The following is a 17714-nucleotide window of genomic DNA, read 5'->3' on the forward strand; positions in this document are numbered from 1 at the left end:
TCACTTTTCCTTTTGACGTTTAACTCCTCCATGGGGCAGTGAGTAGTCGCCCGTGTGTGCAAGGGACCTCATGATTATCACGGCGCTTTGATGCCGATACGATATGTATTGCGATTCGACACTGACATTTTATTGCAATTCAATGTTCCAAACATATTGGTCACCATATTCTCTGCTGCAGAGGGACAAGAGAGACAACTCATTTTGATCAGTCATGGAAATAAGTGCTGAGAGCAAATTGACCCTCCTATTTATAAATATGGAGAACAAGCTATGAAGGATCATACTGGAATTTTGCTGCAGGTACAGCCAACTAGCGCAAAAATAATAATACGGTTTCGATGATAATATACACTACCGTTCAAAAGTTTGGGGTCACTTAGGAATGTCCTTGTTTTTGAAAGAAAAGCAAACAGTTTTGTCAATTTTTAAAATCACATCAAATGGGTCTCCCGGGTGGCGTAGTGGTTAAGCTGTGCCACCAGAGACTCTGGGTTCGCGCCCAGGCTCTGTCGCAACCAGCCGAGATCCGGGAGGTCCGTGGGGCGCACAATTGGCCTAGCGTTGTCCGGGTTAGGGAGGGTTTGCCGGTAGGGATATCCTTGTCTCATCGCGCACCAGCGACTCCTGTGGCAGGCCGGGCGCCGTGCGTGCTAACCAAGGTTGCCAGGTGCACAGTGTTTCCTCCGACACATTGGTGCGGCTAGCTTCCGGGTTGGATGCGCGCTGTGTTAAGAAGCTGTGCGGCTTGGTTGTGTATCGGAGGACGCATGACTTTCGACCTTCGTCTCTTGAGCGATGAGACAAGATAGTAGCTACTAACAATTGGATACCACGAAATTGGGGAGAAAAAGGGGGTACAATTTTAAAATACAATTTAAAAAAAACACATCAAATTGATCAGAAATACAGTGTAGACATTGTTAATGTTGTAAATGACTATTGTAGCTGGAAACGGCAGATTATTATTATTATTATTATTATTATTATTATTATTTTTTTTTAATTTAAAAAAACATTTAAAAAATGGAATATCAACATAGGCGTACAGAGCCCCATTATCAGCAACCATCATTCCTGTGTTCCAATGGCACGTTGTGTTAGCTAATCCAAGTTTATAATTTTAAAATGCTAATTGATCATTAGAAAACCCATTTGCAATTATGTTCGCACAGCTAAAAACTGTTGTTCTGATTAAAGAAGCAATGAAACTGGCCTTCTTTAGACTAGTTGAGTATCTGGAGCATCAACATTTGTGGGTTCGATTACAGGCTCAAAATGGCTAGAAACAAAGATCTTCTGAAACTCGGCAGTCTATTTTTGTTCTGAGAAATGAAGGCTATTCATGTGAGAAATTGCCAAAAAACTGAAGATCTTGTACAACGCGGTGTACTACTCCCTTCACAGAACAGTGCCAACTGGCTCTAACCAGAATAGAAAGAGTGGGAGGCCCCGGTGCACAACTGAGCAAGAGGACAAGTACATTAGTGTATAGTTTGAGAAACGGACGCCTCACAGGTCCTCAACTGGCAGCTTCATTAAATAGTACCCGCAAACACCAGTCTCAACTTCAACAGTGAAGAAGCGACTCCGGGATGCTGGCCTTCTAGGCAGAGTTGCAAAGAAAAAGCCATATCTCAGACTGGCCAATAAGAAGAGAAGATTAAGATGGGCAAAAGAACACAGACACTGGACAGAGGAACTCTGCCTAGAAGTCCAGAATCCCGGAATAGCACCAGCACAGCACACACAGCACAGCACACCCATACATTAGAATTAGCTTATTACCATGACCGAAATTAAGGTTCTCGTTAATAAAATAGACAATAATTATAGCTCAATATGCAAGTAATCTTAGACAGCCATTGTGAGTCGGCAAACAATTGAACACATCACTAAAGCCCATTCATGCCTCCATGTTGGTAAGGTAATGGTTTTCTAAGTTTTTCCCAATTTTTTTACTTTTTAGTCATTTCGGTAATAAGGTTGGTGTAAAGGGGGTGTTTTGAGAATAAGAACCTCATTCTGAAGGAATTAAGTGTATTTGTTAATCTAAGGACTACTACTCCTAGATGATGCATCATAGGTGAATAAAACCAAAATTGTGAACTTCAACTAGTATACCATTTTTATGATTTTATGGACAAACTACAGCAACATATTTAGTTTAATAAAAAAATAAAATCTAAAGTACAATTTTATCAAATTTACCCAATTTTATCCAAATGTATTTCAGTAATGAGAATTTGGTTGAAGTTACATAATTCAAATCAGACACTGTACCTTACACTAGGCATTTTAGTCTTCCGAATGATAGTTGAGTGTTGCAGATGCATCATGGTTTTATAATTTCAGTCTTACTATTTCAATTTGTTACTACCATGGTTAAAACTGTTTTCATGACAATCACCCAACTAACCTCCACCACACAATATGCTCTGCTAGGTTTCTCTTCCTGTTGTCACTCGGCACTGTACTCTCACTTCCTGTTTCTGTCATCTACTTTCTCTTCTTCCTTATGTGTGTAACACACTTGTCTTATAGAGTTTGTTGTTGTTGTAGGTTGAGCTGCAGAGAAATAGTGTTGCTGAGGCCTGGCCCAGGACATCTGAACTTCATCCATTCTCTGGCTTGTTGTATTCTGTCTTTACTAGAGGTCGACCAATTATGATTTTTCAATGCCAATACCGATTATTGGAGGACCAAAAAAAGCAGCTACGGATTAATCGGACGATTTATTATTATTTATCTATTTATTTGTAATAATGACAATTACAAAAATACTGAATTAACACTTTTATTTTAACTTAATATAATACATCAATCAAATCAATTTAGCCTCAAATAAATAATGAAACATACAATTTGGTTTAAATAATGCAAAAACAAAGTGTTGAAGAAGAAAGTAAAAGTGCAATATTTGCCATGTAAAAAAAGCTAACGTTTAAGTTCCTTGCTCAGAACATGAGAACATATGAAAGCTGGTGGTTCCTTTTAACATGAGTCTTCATTATTCCCAGGTAAGAAGTTTTAGGTTGAGGTTATTATAGGAATTATAGGACTATTTCTCTCTATGCCATTTGTATTTCATATACCATTGACTATTGGATGTTCTTATAGGCACTTTACTATTGCCAGTGTAACAGTATAGCTTCCGTCCCTCTCCTCGCCCCTACCTGGGCTCGAACTAGGAACATATCGACAACAGCCACCCTCGAAGCATTATTGCCCATCGCTCCACAAAAGCCGCGGCCCTTGCAGAGCAAGGGGAACAACTACTCCAAGTCTCAGAGTGAGTGACGTTTGAAACGCTATTAGCACGCTAACTAGCTAGCCATTTCACATCAGTTACACCAGCCTGATCTCGGGAGTTGATAGGCCTGAAGTCATAAACAGTGCAATGCTTGAAGCATTGCGAAGAGCTGCTGACAAACGCACGAAAGTGCTGTTTGAATGAATGCATACAAGCCTGCTGCTTTCTACCACCGCTGAGTCAGACTGCTCTATCAAATCATAGACTTAATTATAACATAATAACACACAGAAATTACGAGCCTTAAAAATAAAAAAAAGTTGATTATTTCCGTATTTTATCTAATATATAATATAAATATATTAGATAAATATAAATATAATATAAATATATATATATAAATATTCCTGCTACATTGCACAACCTTCCATGTTACGTCATAATTACGTACAATTCTGGCAAATTATTTTGCAATGAGCCAGGCGGCCCAAACTGTTGCATATACCCCGATTCTGCGTGCAATGAGCGCAAGAGAAGTGACACAATTTCCCTAGTTTAATATTGCCTGCTAACCTGAATTTCTTTTAACTAAATATGCAGGTCTAAAAATATATACTTGTGTATTACAGGTTCTGTAATTCAGACAGCAAAACATTTCTCAACATCCCACTTTAGGACACTCCTCCTTCTCTCTCCAATCCTTACATCTTATGGTTCAACAGAAAGAAGGTAACCAGATACTAAACCCTGATTACTCCCTTAATAAGGGGAACTGACCTCACCTCCTGACCTCAACCCCTCCTTCCCCTAGTCCACAGATGTCCATCAGTCTCTCCTATCTCAACCGTTGCTCTCCTCCCTTCGCCCCAACACATTCCAAAGCTATCGGTCTTCCCACAGAGAACCATTAACTTCTGACTTTACAACCCAGTCTCTTTCACTCTTCCTATTCAAGGCTATTCAAGGAATACTATGTATGTACAATTTGATGTCGGAAGTTTACATACACTTATGTTGGAGTCATTAAAACTTGTTTTTCAACCACTCCACAAATTTTTGTTAACAAATTATAGTTTTGGCAAGTCGGTTATTACATCTACTTTGTGCATGACACAAGTAATTTTTCAAACAATTGTTTACAGACAGATTATTTCACTTATAATTCACTATTTCACAATTCCAGTGGGTCAGAAGTTTACATACACTAAGTTGACTGTGCCTTTAAATAGCTTGGAAAATTCCAGAAAATTATGTCATGGCTTTAGAAGCTTCTGATAGCTAATTGACATCATTTGAGTCAATTGGAGGTGTACCTCTGGATGTTTTTTTAAGGCCTACCTTCAAACAGTGCCTCTTTGCTTGGGAAAATCAAAAGAACTCAGCCAAGACCTCAGAAAACAAATTATAGACCTCCACAAGTCTTGTTCATCCTTGGGAGCAATTTCCAAACGTCTGAAGGTACCACGTTCATCTGTACAAGCAATGGTACACAAGTATAAACACCATGGGACCACGCAGACGTCATACCGCTCAGGAAGGAGATGCGTTCTGTCTCTTAGAGATGAACCTCCTTTGGTGCTAAAAGTGCAAATCAATCCCAGAAAAATAGCAAAGGACCTTGTGGAGATGCTGGAGGAAACCGGTGCAAAAGTATCTCTGTCCACAGTTAAACGATTCCTATATCGACATAACCTGAAAGGCTGCTCCGCAAGGAAACAGCCACTGCCCCAAAACCGCCATAACAATTCTAGACTACAGTTTGCAACTGGACATGGGGACAAAGGTCGTACTTTTTGGAGAAATGGTCTAATGAAACAAAAATAGAACTGTTTGGTCATAATGACCATTGTTATGTTTGGAGGAAAAAGGGAACCGTGAAGCATGGGGGTGTCAGCATCATGTTGTGGGGGTGCTTTGCTGCTGGAGGGACTTGTGCGCTTCACAAAATAGATGGCATCATGAGGTAGGAAAATTATGTTGATATATTGAAGCAACATCTCAAGACATCAGTCAGGAAGTTAAAGCTTGGTTGCAAATGGGTCTTCCAAATGGACAATGACCCCAAGCATACATCCAGAGTTGTGGCAAAATAGTCTTCCGAATGAAAAAGGACAACAAAGTTAAGGTATTGGAGTGGCCATCAAAGCCCTGACCTCAATCCCATAGAAAATTTGTGGGCAGAACTGAAAAAGCTTGTGCGAGCAAGGAGGCCTACAAACCTGACTTAGTTACTCCAGCTGTCAGGAGGAATCGGCCTAAATTCACCCAATTTATTGTGGGAAGATTGTGGAAGGCTACCCTAAAAGTTTGACCCAAGACAAACAATTTAAAGGCAATACTACCAAATACTAATTGAGTGTATGTAAACTTCTGACCCACTGGGAATCTGATGAAAGAAATAAAAGCTGAAATAAGTCATTCTCTCTACTATTATTCTGACATTTCACATTCTTAAAATAAAGTGGTGATCCTAACTGACCTAAGACAGGGAATTTTTTACTTGGATTAAATGTCAGGCATTGTGAAAAACCGAGTTTAAATGTATTTGGCTAAGGTGTATGTAAACTTCCGACTTCAACTGTATTTTAACACACTCACTCACTCACACACTCACACACTCTCTCTCTACTGGTCAAAAGTTTTAGAACACCTACTCATTCAAGTTTGTATTTTTACTATTTTCTACATTGTAGAATAATAGTGAAGACATCAAAACTATTAAATAACACATATGGTATCCTTTAGTAACCCAAAAATTATTCAAAGTAGCCACCTTTTGCTTGACAGCTTTGCACACTCTTGGTGTCAACCAGCTTCATGAGGAATACTTTTCCAACATTCTTGAAGGAGTTCCCACATATGCTGAGCACTTGTTGGCTGCTTTTCCTTCACTTTGCGGTCCAACTCAGCCCAAACCATCTCAACTGGGTTGAGGTTGGGTGATTGTGGATGCCAAGTCATCTGATGCAGCAGCCCATCACTCTCCTTGGACAAAAAGCCCTTAGACAGCCTGGAGGTGTCTTTTGGGTCATTGTCCTGTTGAAAAACAAATGATAATCCAAACCAGATGGCATGGCATATCGCTGCAGAATGCTGTGGTAGCCATGCTGGTTAAGTGTGCCTTGAATCCTAAATATACTACTGACAGTGTCACCAGCAAATCACCCCCACACCATTACACCACCTCCTCCATGCTCCACTGAGGGGACCACACATGCGGAGATCATCCGTACACCCACACCGCTTCTCACAAAATCACGGCGGTTGGAACCAAAAATCTCCAATGGTCTAATGTCCATTGCTCGTGTTTTTTTGCCCAAGAAAGTCTCTTCTTCTTATTGGTGTCCTTTAGTAGTGGTTTCTTTGCAGCAATTCGACCATGAAGGCCTGGTTCACACAATCTCTTCTGAACAGTTGATGTTGAGATGTGTCTGTTACTTGAACTCTGTGAAGCATTTATTTGGGTTGCACTCTGAGGTGCAGTTAGCTCTAATGAACTTATCCTCTGCAGCAGAGGTATCTCTGGGTCTTCCTTTCCCGTGACGGTCCTCATGAGAGCCAGTTCAATCATAGCGCTTGATGGTTTTTGCGACTGCACTTTCAAAGTTCTTGAAATTTTCAGGATTGACTGACCTTCATGTCTTAAAGTAATGATGGGTTGTCTTTGCTTATTTGAGCTGTTCTTGCCATAATATGGACTTGGTCTTTTACCAAATAGGACTATCTTCTGTATACCACCCCTACCTCACAACACAACTGATAGGCTCAAATGATTGAGAAGGAAAGAAATTCCACAATTTAACTAAACAAGGCACAGTTGTTAATTGAAATGCATTCCAGGTGACTACCTCATGAAGCTGGTTGAGAGAATGCCAAGATTGTGCAAAGCTGTCATCAAGACGAAGGTTAGCTACTTTGAAGAATCTCAAAATATGAAGAATCTCAAAATATGTTTTGATTTAAGACTTTTGGTTACTACATGATTCCATATGTGTTATGTCATAGTTTTGATGTTGTCACTATTATTCTACAATGTAGGAAATATTACAAAATAAAGTAAAACCCTTGAATGAGTAGGTGTGTCCAAACTCTTGACCGTGTGTGTGTGTGTGTGTACAAAAGTATATGGACATCCCTTCAAATTAGCCAAGTGTCGGCTGGAGTGGTGTAAAGCTTGCCAAAAGGACCTTCAAAATCTGCACACTGCCCCTTGTGGTGAAATTAAGAACTGCCATGAGATACATTTGCACGTTATTTTTATTTGATTTATTTAATATTTTATTTAACTACGCAAGTCAGTTAAGAACAAATTCTTATTTACAATGACTGCCAAACCCGAACCAGGAAAAAGCTGGGCCAATTGTGCGCCGTGTTATGGGACTCCCAATCAAGGTGATACAGCCCTTAATCGAACCAGGGTCTGTAGTGACGCCTCTAGCACCTTAGACCGCTGCGCCACTCGGGAGGCCCAAATACATTGCAAATACATAGTCATAGAAGATATGAATTATTCTGATAAAGGAAAGTTACTGTTTGACAATATAGGCATACAAAGACAAATGTAGCAAAGTGTGGAAATGATAACAATTGAGTTAAGGAAATGCAGAAATTGGTAAAAAATGCTGACATTTTTGGGTGATTTGTTTTATACGATTCAATCAGAAGAAAGCCCCATTAAAACCAAACCATAGGGTCATACACTACTCAAAGCATATTTAGAACTTGTATTATTAATAAACATATACCGCCATACCATCAAAAATTAGACATATATTGTGATATAATATTTTGGCCATATCGCCCAGCCCTACACTAGTCTATCGATGGGCCTTAGCCCCAATCCATCTCCTTAATGCTGTATGTGCCAAGCAGAGGCATCCGGTCCCACTTTCTAGTGTTTTCGTGTGAGACTCGACCGGGGATCGACGCCTATGGATATCTTTAGTGTCAATTTTTTAAATTTTTCTGTTCTCTCCTGTGTCCCAGGCCTGTCACCAATGTACTGCAGCCTATTTGGCCTGATGAGGGAGAGCGACCGCATGTGGTTCCCACCCAATCACATCCTCAAACTGGATGAATCAGCCAATGAGATGCTCCTCTTCAGAGTGAGGTAGGAACTAGGAAGTGGCATGGGATCAGGGGTCTAGCACAATTTATTTCTCTGTTGAAAAGGAAATATTTAGTTGGAATAGATTTATTAAAAAATGGAGGAATTAAAGTGTGAAATTACAGTGGTAATGAAGTTTAATCAAAGTATCATTGTACTGTGGTATACACAATTATATACAATGTTCTTTTATCTTCTATGACATCTTACTCTTTGGCTCAATTCCAATAACCCACCCCCTTAGCCCTTCCCCTCCGTTTTGCCCTATCCCGCACGTGGTATGGCGTGGGAGTGGTGTCCCAATTCAACTTGTAGCGAGGTGTAGTGCCTTTTCAGTCCTCTAGTTGGCCCTCCAAACAATGTGAATCGAGTTGCTGACTTCCTACCGCAATAATGTCCATCTGCGGACTGATGTTACTACATGGCGCGTACTATGCCTCGCTAAATGCCGCGGCCACTGCCATTGTGGCTGCTAGCGCGGTTTCTGTCCCAGACTGCAGCACAATAGGTGGCGGTAATGCACCAAAAACCCACCGAACGAGGCTGATAGCTAGATAGGGGACACCGGTACACAGTGTCCTTCGCCCCCGCCTGCCGAGCGCTGCTTTCCCGCAGTTATTTTAACGTTAAGGCAAGGGAAGTAGTTAGCTTGTGTAGCCAATCCAACTCTCGCGTTGCACTACCCTCGCCATAACATTAAAATAACTGGGAAAGCAGTGCTCGTCAGGTGGGGGGCGAAGGACACTGTACTGGTGTCCTAGCTAGCAGCCTCTGGCTCAGGAAGAGACTATGTATTTTAAAAGGATGAGACGATGAGGATTATAGTAAATACCACTTTGATGTCATACAAGCAAGCCAAAAACTTGAGTCCAAATATGCACTTCACATGAAAACTTATGTCATTAACAGTCACCGTTTACGATCACTGTTTGATGTGCAGTTACAAGATGACATGGCGTCATACCCTGGGTTGTTCTGAACAGAATGAGCCTATGTCTATTGTGATGAAAATTTGCCACGGAACTCGCACCTGAATGCACGCATGACTCCATTCTATGTGCAGTGAAATGACCGTCTGGTTCTCTGGTTCGCCCTGTGAATGCCTAGCACTGTAAGATCCTATTTTATAACTCACCTAGTCATGTTGGCAACAGAACAAGATTTCAAATGATGCCCACCTGACCCAGATAGCTGTTTATAATGGGCTGTTTTTTGGGATTGCGTGAACAATAACCGTACTTGTTTGATGGCGGGGACGCGGGGTTGTGTTCCAAACAGAACAATTACAAGTGTGCTTGCTATAGTTTCTCAACGTCATAGCTAGGAGAGCTCCAAAAAAAAAAAGCACATAGTTGAATACTCTTCTTTGAGTCATTAAAGTGCATTGCAGATAAAAAGACAGGTCTATGGATGTGTAGCCGATCTGTGTGTGGACCCTAAAACATTAGGTATAAATATTAGTTCAGTTCAGTAACAGTGGTTTTAATTGTTCGTACAGGCAGAAAATGCCTGTATGAAGGAAATGTGACTGTTACATGTCAAACTGCTATTATGGAATGAAAGTCCTTCTCCACATTGAACCACAGCCAGAGGACGTGTCCTGGCAGTTTTGTAGTTTTGCTGTTCTCATTTGTTGCTGATACGGTAAGTACGTATTTGTTGCATAAGAAATATAAGGAAAGCTATTACTGCCACCTGTACAGGCTAGTCATCCTTTGCATGGCAGGCTATCAATTGGCTGCTTTTATTTGTCACTCTAACCACTAGTTGCTAGGTGTTCATGTGCCACAACCCTGTTTCTTTCCCCTCTCTCTCTCTAGGTACTACTTCCCTGGCTGGTATAACAACCGAGCCTCCTGTGCCCACCGCTATGGGGTCAACAAAGGGCTGGAGAGCCCCGTCTTAGACGACACCGTCATGTCCTACCTCTTTGCTCAGGTTAGTCTCGACTTTGTCATTATTTTTGCCTGGTTTGTTTTCAGTCTGGTAGAGTGAAATTCAAGAGAGCAAGATGTAAATTCATAAAGAGTCTCAGGGTAGGAGTGCTAATCTAGGTTCAGCTTTAAATTAATCGGCTCTTCTACTCAGGGTTGCTGTGTAAATATGGGCTCTGACCAGACCACAGGCTGCATTTGGGGTAATGGTCTCTATAAGCAAAGCACCTATCAGCAAGGCTTGTAGAGCTTGTGATGTGTAAATCATTGCTTAATCCACCCATTGGGTGGAAGGGTGGTAGGGTACTGAAGAAAGGGGAAGTGATATTGGGAGGCAGTGTGAGAGGCACAGTGGTGGGTTTTTTATGTTTTTGTGTGTATGTGTGTGCTCTATCTCACGTTTTAACAATGTTTATGTGAAGATTTGTGAACCAGGGGGCTCTTTTGATCTACGCTTATCCTTTTGACTTTATCTACGCTTATCCTTTTCACTTTACTATGAGAGAATATGCTGTCATTTAAAGGGGCAATACGCAATTGCTGCATCCCAATTTTGGACTTATAAATAAATTATATACACTCATTGATTCTTGAAGAATATAACTTAGAGATGCCTCATGAGCTTAGTTAAACTTTCATACATCAGAACCCAAAATATTAGCTTGTTTTACCCAATGTTTGTCAAAATTAAAAATGTAAATAAACACGGTATAGCTTCAAAATATGCTTGAAACTATAATTCTGATTACCTTGGATAGGCAGTCGTTGCATCAATTACACTGTCTATGAATTTAAGTGGTTACATTTCTCCTGGCCTTTTTTTACCAGAACAGAGGTGGGATGTGCTTTATCTTTTCAACTGCGAATTTCCCCTTAAGTCTGTAGTGTCTTTGGCTATGCCGGATTAAGTGATATGACATGCTATTCTATAAAATCTTTTCTCTGTAATTAATATTACCTGATTGAGCTAATCATGTTAATGTAATTAACTAGAAAATCGGTGCACCACGAAAGAGTGTTTTTATAGAGCTGTATTCTTACGAATAAACTCTTAAAGACCTAGTCATATTTTACATCAATAGCAGTCAATATTAATCGTCACCTTATTTCAGTCTCGTCTGAAAGTTGTAAATTCTTGGTTATCTTCACGAACCCTGGCTAACAAGTTGAATCAGCAATACAAAATTGGGTTTAATTATTTATTTACTAAATACCTAACTAATCACACAGAATTACATATACACAGAATGCAAATTATGTCATACAGAAAACGTCCCTGGTGGACGGAGCCGACATGACGGCTAGCTACACAAAGGAAAGGGGGTTGGGTTTGAGTGAAAGAGCGGGAAGACTGAGGAACAAAGGGAGAAGCCATGCTATCGCAAATACAGTATCTTATGCATTCTAAATTACCGCCCATTTGGAAAAGGGAAAAGCAATAAATATTTACTCTGATCTGCGCTTCGGTAGGTTGGTCCTAGATGCTGGCCGTGTTAGCCAACAGAGATCTTCCTGTCCTCAGAAGAATGTCCGAGGCGGTAAATTGGCTACGTTGTAGTATCGTCGTTGTGTGTTAGGCTGGATACGTCGTCCGTCCTTTCCTAGCCCACGTTTACAGCGGCCGCTGCTAACTCAACGGCTAGGAGGTATCACTTCTGTAGTGAATAAGAGTTCAAAGTTCATACCATTCGCAACCAAAGCTCACGCTGATGTTGGCTTCATTCTGTAGTTATTATCTGAACCATTCTGACATCGGATCGTCATCCTAATGTACCCGGAACAAGAGGTTACATTTTCGTCAAGGCTTTATATAGAGGAGGGAGAAGGGTGTGTTTTCATAGTTTTATAGCCCATGTCTCTTTACAGGGCTGGGTCACTGATTGAGCAGAGCTCTAACTTTTTGAAAACACAATTCTCTCATTTGGAAGCTAAAATTACATTTAATCTTTTCACAAATAGTGTCATATTTAAACATTTTAAATTGCTCAACAATTACATGTGAATCTGATAACTAGAATGTGTAGACTTTCCCAGATACAGTTTGTCGTCCTGTCATCAGTCATAATGTCTCAGATGACAACTGAACTGACATCATATTCATTAAGTACCAACGCATATTTTCAACTGGTTCTATTACCGAAATATGGTTCCTTTCCCCCCACTTGTATGATGTTCCCAGACTCTCTATGTTTAACAAAGGCTATTCAAGAGTACTCCAGTAGAGAGAGGGAAGGGAGAAAGGTATTTATGGGAGGGTCATAAACCTTACCCACAGGCCAATGTCATGACAAGTGTTAGGTTCTACGTTTCTGGTACGAATTCCAGTTTTAGTCGATGTTATCCACAGAGAATATAGAAAGTGAAACTGGACTGTCCGTAGTTCTAATCCGAGTATGTGAACGGAGCTGGAGCAGAGTGAGGAGCAGAGCGTGCCCAATTTGACTGGAGTGCAGAGCGTGATTCCCAAAGGCTGGAGCATTAGCCTTCTCGCCCTCTCCAATTTTGCTCAAATAGCGCTCCAGTAGCCCTCACTTCACAAGTTCAGGGCATGCCCAGCATGCATTTGTAGTCGACTTGTGTGCTGCTATAGCCCTTTGCTTTAGCTACTGTCATGGAGTTCGCTAACAAATGTCATGAAGAAACTAGTAAAACACAGTTGCAAAATCAAGGTGACTTACAAAGATGAGGACCAAGAGAGGGAGTGAAGTGATGTAATGTCCACAACTAAATAATTATTCTGGAATCTGAAAAGACACCCAAAAGCATGATGGTGTACTTACTACCAATGTTCCCTCTAAGCTACGCGCGTATGCTGCCATGCGCCTCCAGGACTGCTGCACAGAAGAAGTGCCATGTCATGCAGAGACGCAAGAGATTGAACTTCACTGAGTTCGCCTCATTAGTTTGCACTATATAGATTAGGGCCGACCCCAGTTAGTCGATTGTTTAGTGATTCGACTGTTGGTCGACCGAGATTGTTTTTATATATATACACACATACACACACACACACACACACACATAGAGTTGTAGTCGGAAGTTTACATACACCTTAGCCAAATACATTGGAACTCAGTTTTCCACAATTCCTGACATTTAATCCGAGTAAAAATTCCCTGTTTTAGGTCAGTTAGGATTACCAAGAATGTGAAATGTCAGAATAATAGTTGAAATAATTATTTCTTTCAGCTTTTATTTCTTTCATCACATTCCCAGTGGGTCAGAAGTTTACCTACACTTAATTAGTATTTGGTAGCATTGCCTTTAAATTATTTATCTTGGGTCAAATGTTTAGTGTAGCTTTCCACAAGCTTCTCACAATAAGTTGGGTGAATTTTGGCCCATTCCTCCTGACAGCTGGTGCAACTGAGTCAGGTTTGTAGGCCTCCTTGCTCACACACGCTTTTTCAGTTCTGCCCACAAATTTTCTATAGGATTAGATCAGGGCTTTGTGATGGCCACTCCAATACGGGGTGGGGGCGGCAGGGGGCAGGGGGCAGGGGTGGGGGCGGCAGGGTAGCCTAATGGTTAGAGCGTTGGACTAGTAACCGCAAGGTTGCAAGTTCAAACCCCCGAGCTGACAAGGTACAAATCTGTCGTTCTGCCCCTGAACAGGCAGTTAACCCACTGTTCCTAGGCCGTCATTGAAAATAAGAATTTGTTCTTAACTGACTTGCCTAGTTAAATAAAGGTAAAATAAAAATAAATAAATAAATACCTTGACTTTGTTATTCTTAAGCCATTTTGCCACAACTTTGGATGTATGCTTAGGGGTCATTGTCCATTTGGGAGACCCATTTGTGACCAAGCTTTAACTTCCTGACTGATGTCTTGAGATGTTGCTTCAATATATCCACATAATTTTCCTACCTCATGATGCCATCTATTATGTGAAGCGTGCAAGTCCCTCCTGCAGCAGTTGGGATGGTGTTCTTCAACTTGCAAGCCTCCCCCTTTTTCCTCCAAACATAATGATTGTCATTATGGCCAAACAGTTCTACTTTTGTTTCATCAGACCAGAGGACATTTCTCCAAAAAGTACGAACTTTGTCCCCATGTGCAGTTGCAAACCGTAGTCTGTCTTTTTTATGACTGTTTTGGAGCAATGTCTTCTTCCTTGCTGAGCGGCTTTTCAGGTTATGTCGATATAGGACTCATTTTACTGTGGATATAGATACTTTTGTACCTGTTTCCTCCAGCATTTTCACAAGGTCCTTTGCTGTTGTTCTGGGATTGATTTGCACTTTTCGCAGCAATGTACGTTCATCTCTAGGAGAAAGAATGCGTGTCCTTCCTGAGGGGTATGACGGCCGCGTGGTCCCATGGTGTTTATACTTGCGTACTATTGTTTGTACAGATGAACGTGGTAACTTCAGGCATTTGGAAAATGCTCCCAAGGATGAACCAGACATGTGGATGGCTACAATTTTTTTCCTGAGGTCTTGGCTGAGTTCTTTTGATTTTCCCATGATGTCAAGCAAAGACGCACTGAGTTTGAAGGTAGACCTTGAAATACATCCACAGGTTCACCTCAAATTGACTTAAATGATGTCAATTAGCTGTCAGAAGCTTCTAAAGCCATGACATCATTTTCTAGAATTTTCCAAGCTTTTTAAAGGCACAGTCAACTTAGGGTATGTAAACTTCTGTCCCACTGGAATTGTGATAGTGTAAGTGAAATAATCTGTCAATAAACCATTTTTGGAAAAATGACTTGTGTCACGTAGATGTCCTCACCGACTTGCCAAAACTATAGTTTGTTAACAAGAAATTTGTGGAGTGGTTGAAAAACTAGTTTTAATGACACCAACCTAAGTGTATGTAAACTTCCGACTTCAACTGTGGTGTGTGTGTGTGTATGTATGTTTGTTTGTGTGTGTGTAACATATATATATACAGTAGGTACACTTCAACTATGACAGATAGGTTTGAAGCTTGGTTTGAAGAAATCAACTGTGGGAGCAATTATTAGGAAATGGTAGACATATAAGACCACTGATAATCTCCCTCGATCTGGGGCTCCACGCAAGATCTCACCCAGTGGGGTCAAAATGATCACAAGAACGGTGAGCAAAAATCCCAGAACCACACGGGGGGACCTAGTGAATGACCTGCAGAGAGCTGGGACCAAAGTAACAAAGCCTACCATCAGTGACACACTACGCCGCCAGGGACTCAAATCCTGCAGTGCCAGATGTGTCCCCCTGCTTAAGCCAGTATATGTCCAGGCCCGTCTGAAGTTTGCTAGAGAGCATTTGGATGATCCAGAAGAAGATTGGGAGAATGTCATATGGTCAGATGAAACCAAAATATAACTTTTTGTAAAAACTCAACTCGTCGTGTTTGGAGGACAAAGAATGCTGAGTTGCATCCAAAGAACACCATACCTACTGTGAAGCATGGGGGTGGAAACATGCTTTGGGGCTGTTTTTCTGCAAAGGGACCAGGACGACTGATCCGTGTAAAGGAAAGAATGAATGAGGCCATGTATCGTGAGATTTTGAGTGAAAACCTCCTTCCATCAGCAAGGGCATTGAAGATGAAACGTGGCTGGGTCTTTCAGCATGACAATGATCCCAAACACACCGCCCGGGCAACGAAGGAGTGGCTTCGTAAGAAGCATTTCAAGGTCCTGGAGTGGCCTAGCCAGTCTCCAGATCTCAACCCCATGGAAAATCTTTGGAGGGAGTTGAAAGTCTGTGTTGCCCAGCAACAGCCCCAAAACATCACTGCTCTAGAGGAGATCTGCATGGAGGAATGGGCCAAAATACCGGCAACAGTGTGTGAAAACCTTGTGAAGACTTACAGAAAACATTTGACCTCTGTCATTGCCAACAAAGGGTATATAACAAAGTAGTGAGAAACTTTTGTTATTGACCAAATACTTATTTCCCACAATAATTTGCAAATAAATTCATAAAAAATCGTACAATTTTTTTTTCTCCCTCATTTTGTCTGTCATAGTTGAAGTGTACCTATGATGAAGATTACAGGCCTCTCATCTTTTTAAGTGGGAGAACTTGCACAATTGGTGGCTGACTAAATACTTTTTTGCCCCACTATATCACCAGTAGTACATTTACCGTTATTTCCTATAATGTGTAGGTGATCCTTTCTAACGCAGCTTTTCTGAAAGGTATTATGTAGTAGAACTGCGTAAGTGCTGCTCTCCACTTTCTGGATGACCGAGTTTTGAAATCTGTGGAAATAGAGTATGATAGTTAAGGAGATTGAGAACATTCTGCCGTTTTGAAAAGATATCACACAGAAGGCTGTTGTATAAAAGACCTGCCTCCGGATTACATATTCAAACTAAGGGCAAACATGGCATCTGTGACAGAGGGGGAGAAGCGTCCATCCATTTATAAGGGTAAGATAGTCTAGCTAGCTAAATTTTTCAGATATTACATGTTTCTAATTTCGTCAGTAATTTCTTTTTAAGTTAGTGTACTGTTAGCTAGCTAGCTAACATTAGCTGGCTGGCTCCCTATCTAACGTTACATGTTTGATCTGTGTAGTAATATTTTTATCTGTTAGCTTGCTAACATTGAACCTTGTTGGTTAGCTACCTGCAGATTCATACATTATGAGTTTTGATTATGGTTCATTGTTTAGCAAGCTACATGTCTAAACAAAAGACTCCTCTATGCAAGTAACCATTTCAATAGAATGTTCATGATGTAACTACAACAACTGTTGATAGACGTAGCTGGTAAATTCGCACGGCACGGTATCTCTACATTTAAATTGCCATCGATAAAATCCAGTTGTGTTTGTTGTCCATAGCTTATGCCTGCCCATACCATAACCCACTACCACGATGGGGCACTCTGTTCAAAACGTTGACATCAGCAAACCGCTCGACCACACAAAGCCATACATGTGGTCTGCGGTTGTGAGGCCGGTTGCCAAATTCTCTGAAATTACATTGGAGGTGGCTTATAGTAGAGAAATTAGCTTTACATACTCTGGCAACTGCTCTGGACATTCATGCAGTCAGCATGGCAATTGCACACTCTCTCAAAACTTGAGACATCAAGTGTGACAAAACTGCACATTTTAGAGTGACCTTCTATTGTCCCCAGCCACACCTGTCAGGTGGATGGATTATCTTGGCAAATGAGAAATACTCACTAACAGGGATGTAAAAAAAATTGTACACAGAATTTGAGAGATATGCTTTTTGTGCATATGGAACATTTCTGGGATCTTTTATTTCAGCTCATGAAACATGGGATCAACACTTTTCATGTTCCGTTTATATTTTTGTTCAGTGTAATTGGAAGCTCCCTTAACGGCCAGATCCGGGTACATTTGATACTTTTCAGAACTGCAGAATTTAACTAACTGCTCTACCAAGTCAACAGCCTTCACAGGGAGAGATGGGTACTATACTAAATCACTATACTTAATCTTAATC

General features: G+C 40.8%; 1 protein-coding gene across 4 annotated transcripts in view; it reads left to right on the forward strand.

Moving 5' to 3' along the window:
• The window catches only part of LOC110523953 (tyrosine-protein kinase JAK2), a 77423-nt gene that overhangs the window by 29609 nt on the left and 30100 nt on the right, over window positions 1–17714 (forward strand). For all 4 annotated transcript variants that reach the window (XR_002473508.2, XM_021603119.2, XM_021603120.2 and 1 more), the window contains 2 exons: window positions 8240–8363; window positions 10181–10298. Coding sequence is in view for 3 of the 4 variants with exons in the window: in XM_021603119.2 (XP_021458794.2) it covers window positions 8240–8363; window positions 10181–10298 (242 nt within the window). In the remaining variant the exon portion in view is untranslated. The remainder of the gene's footprint in view (window positions 1–8239; window positions 8364–10180; window positions 10299–17714) is intronic.

The sequence above is a fragment of the Oncorhynchus mykiss genome, chromosome 5, assembly GCF_013265735.2.
Source record: "Oncorhynchus mykiss isolate Arlee chromosome 5, USDA_OmykA_1.1, whole genome shotgun sequence".
NCBI lineage: Eukaryota > Metazoa > Chordata > Actinopteri > Salmoniformes > Salmonidae > Oncorhynchus > Oncorhynchus mykiss.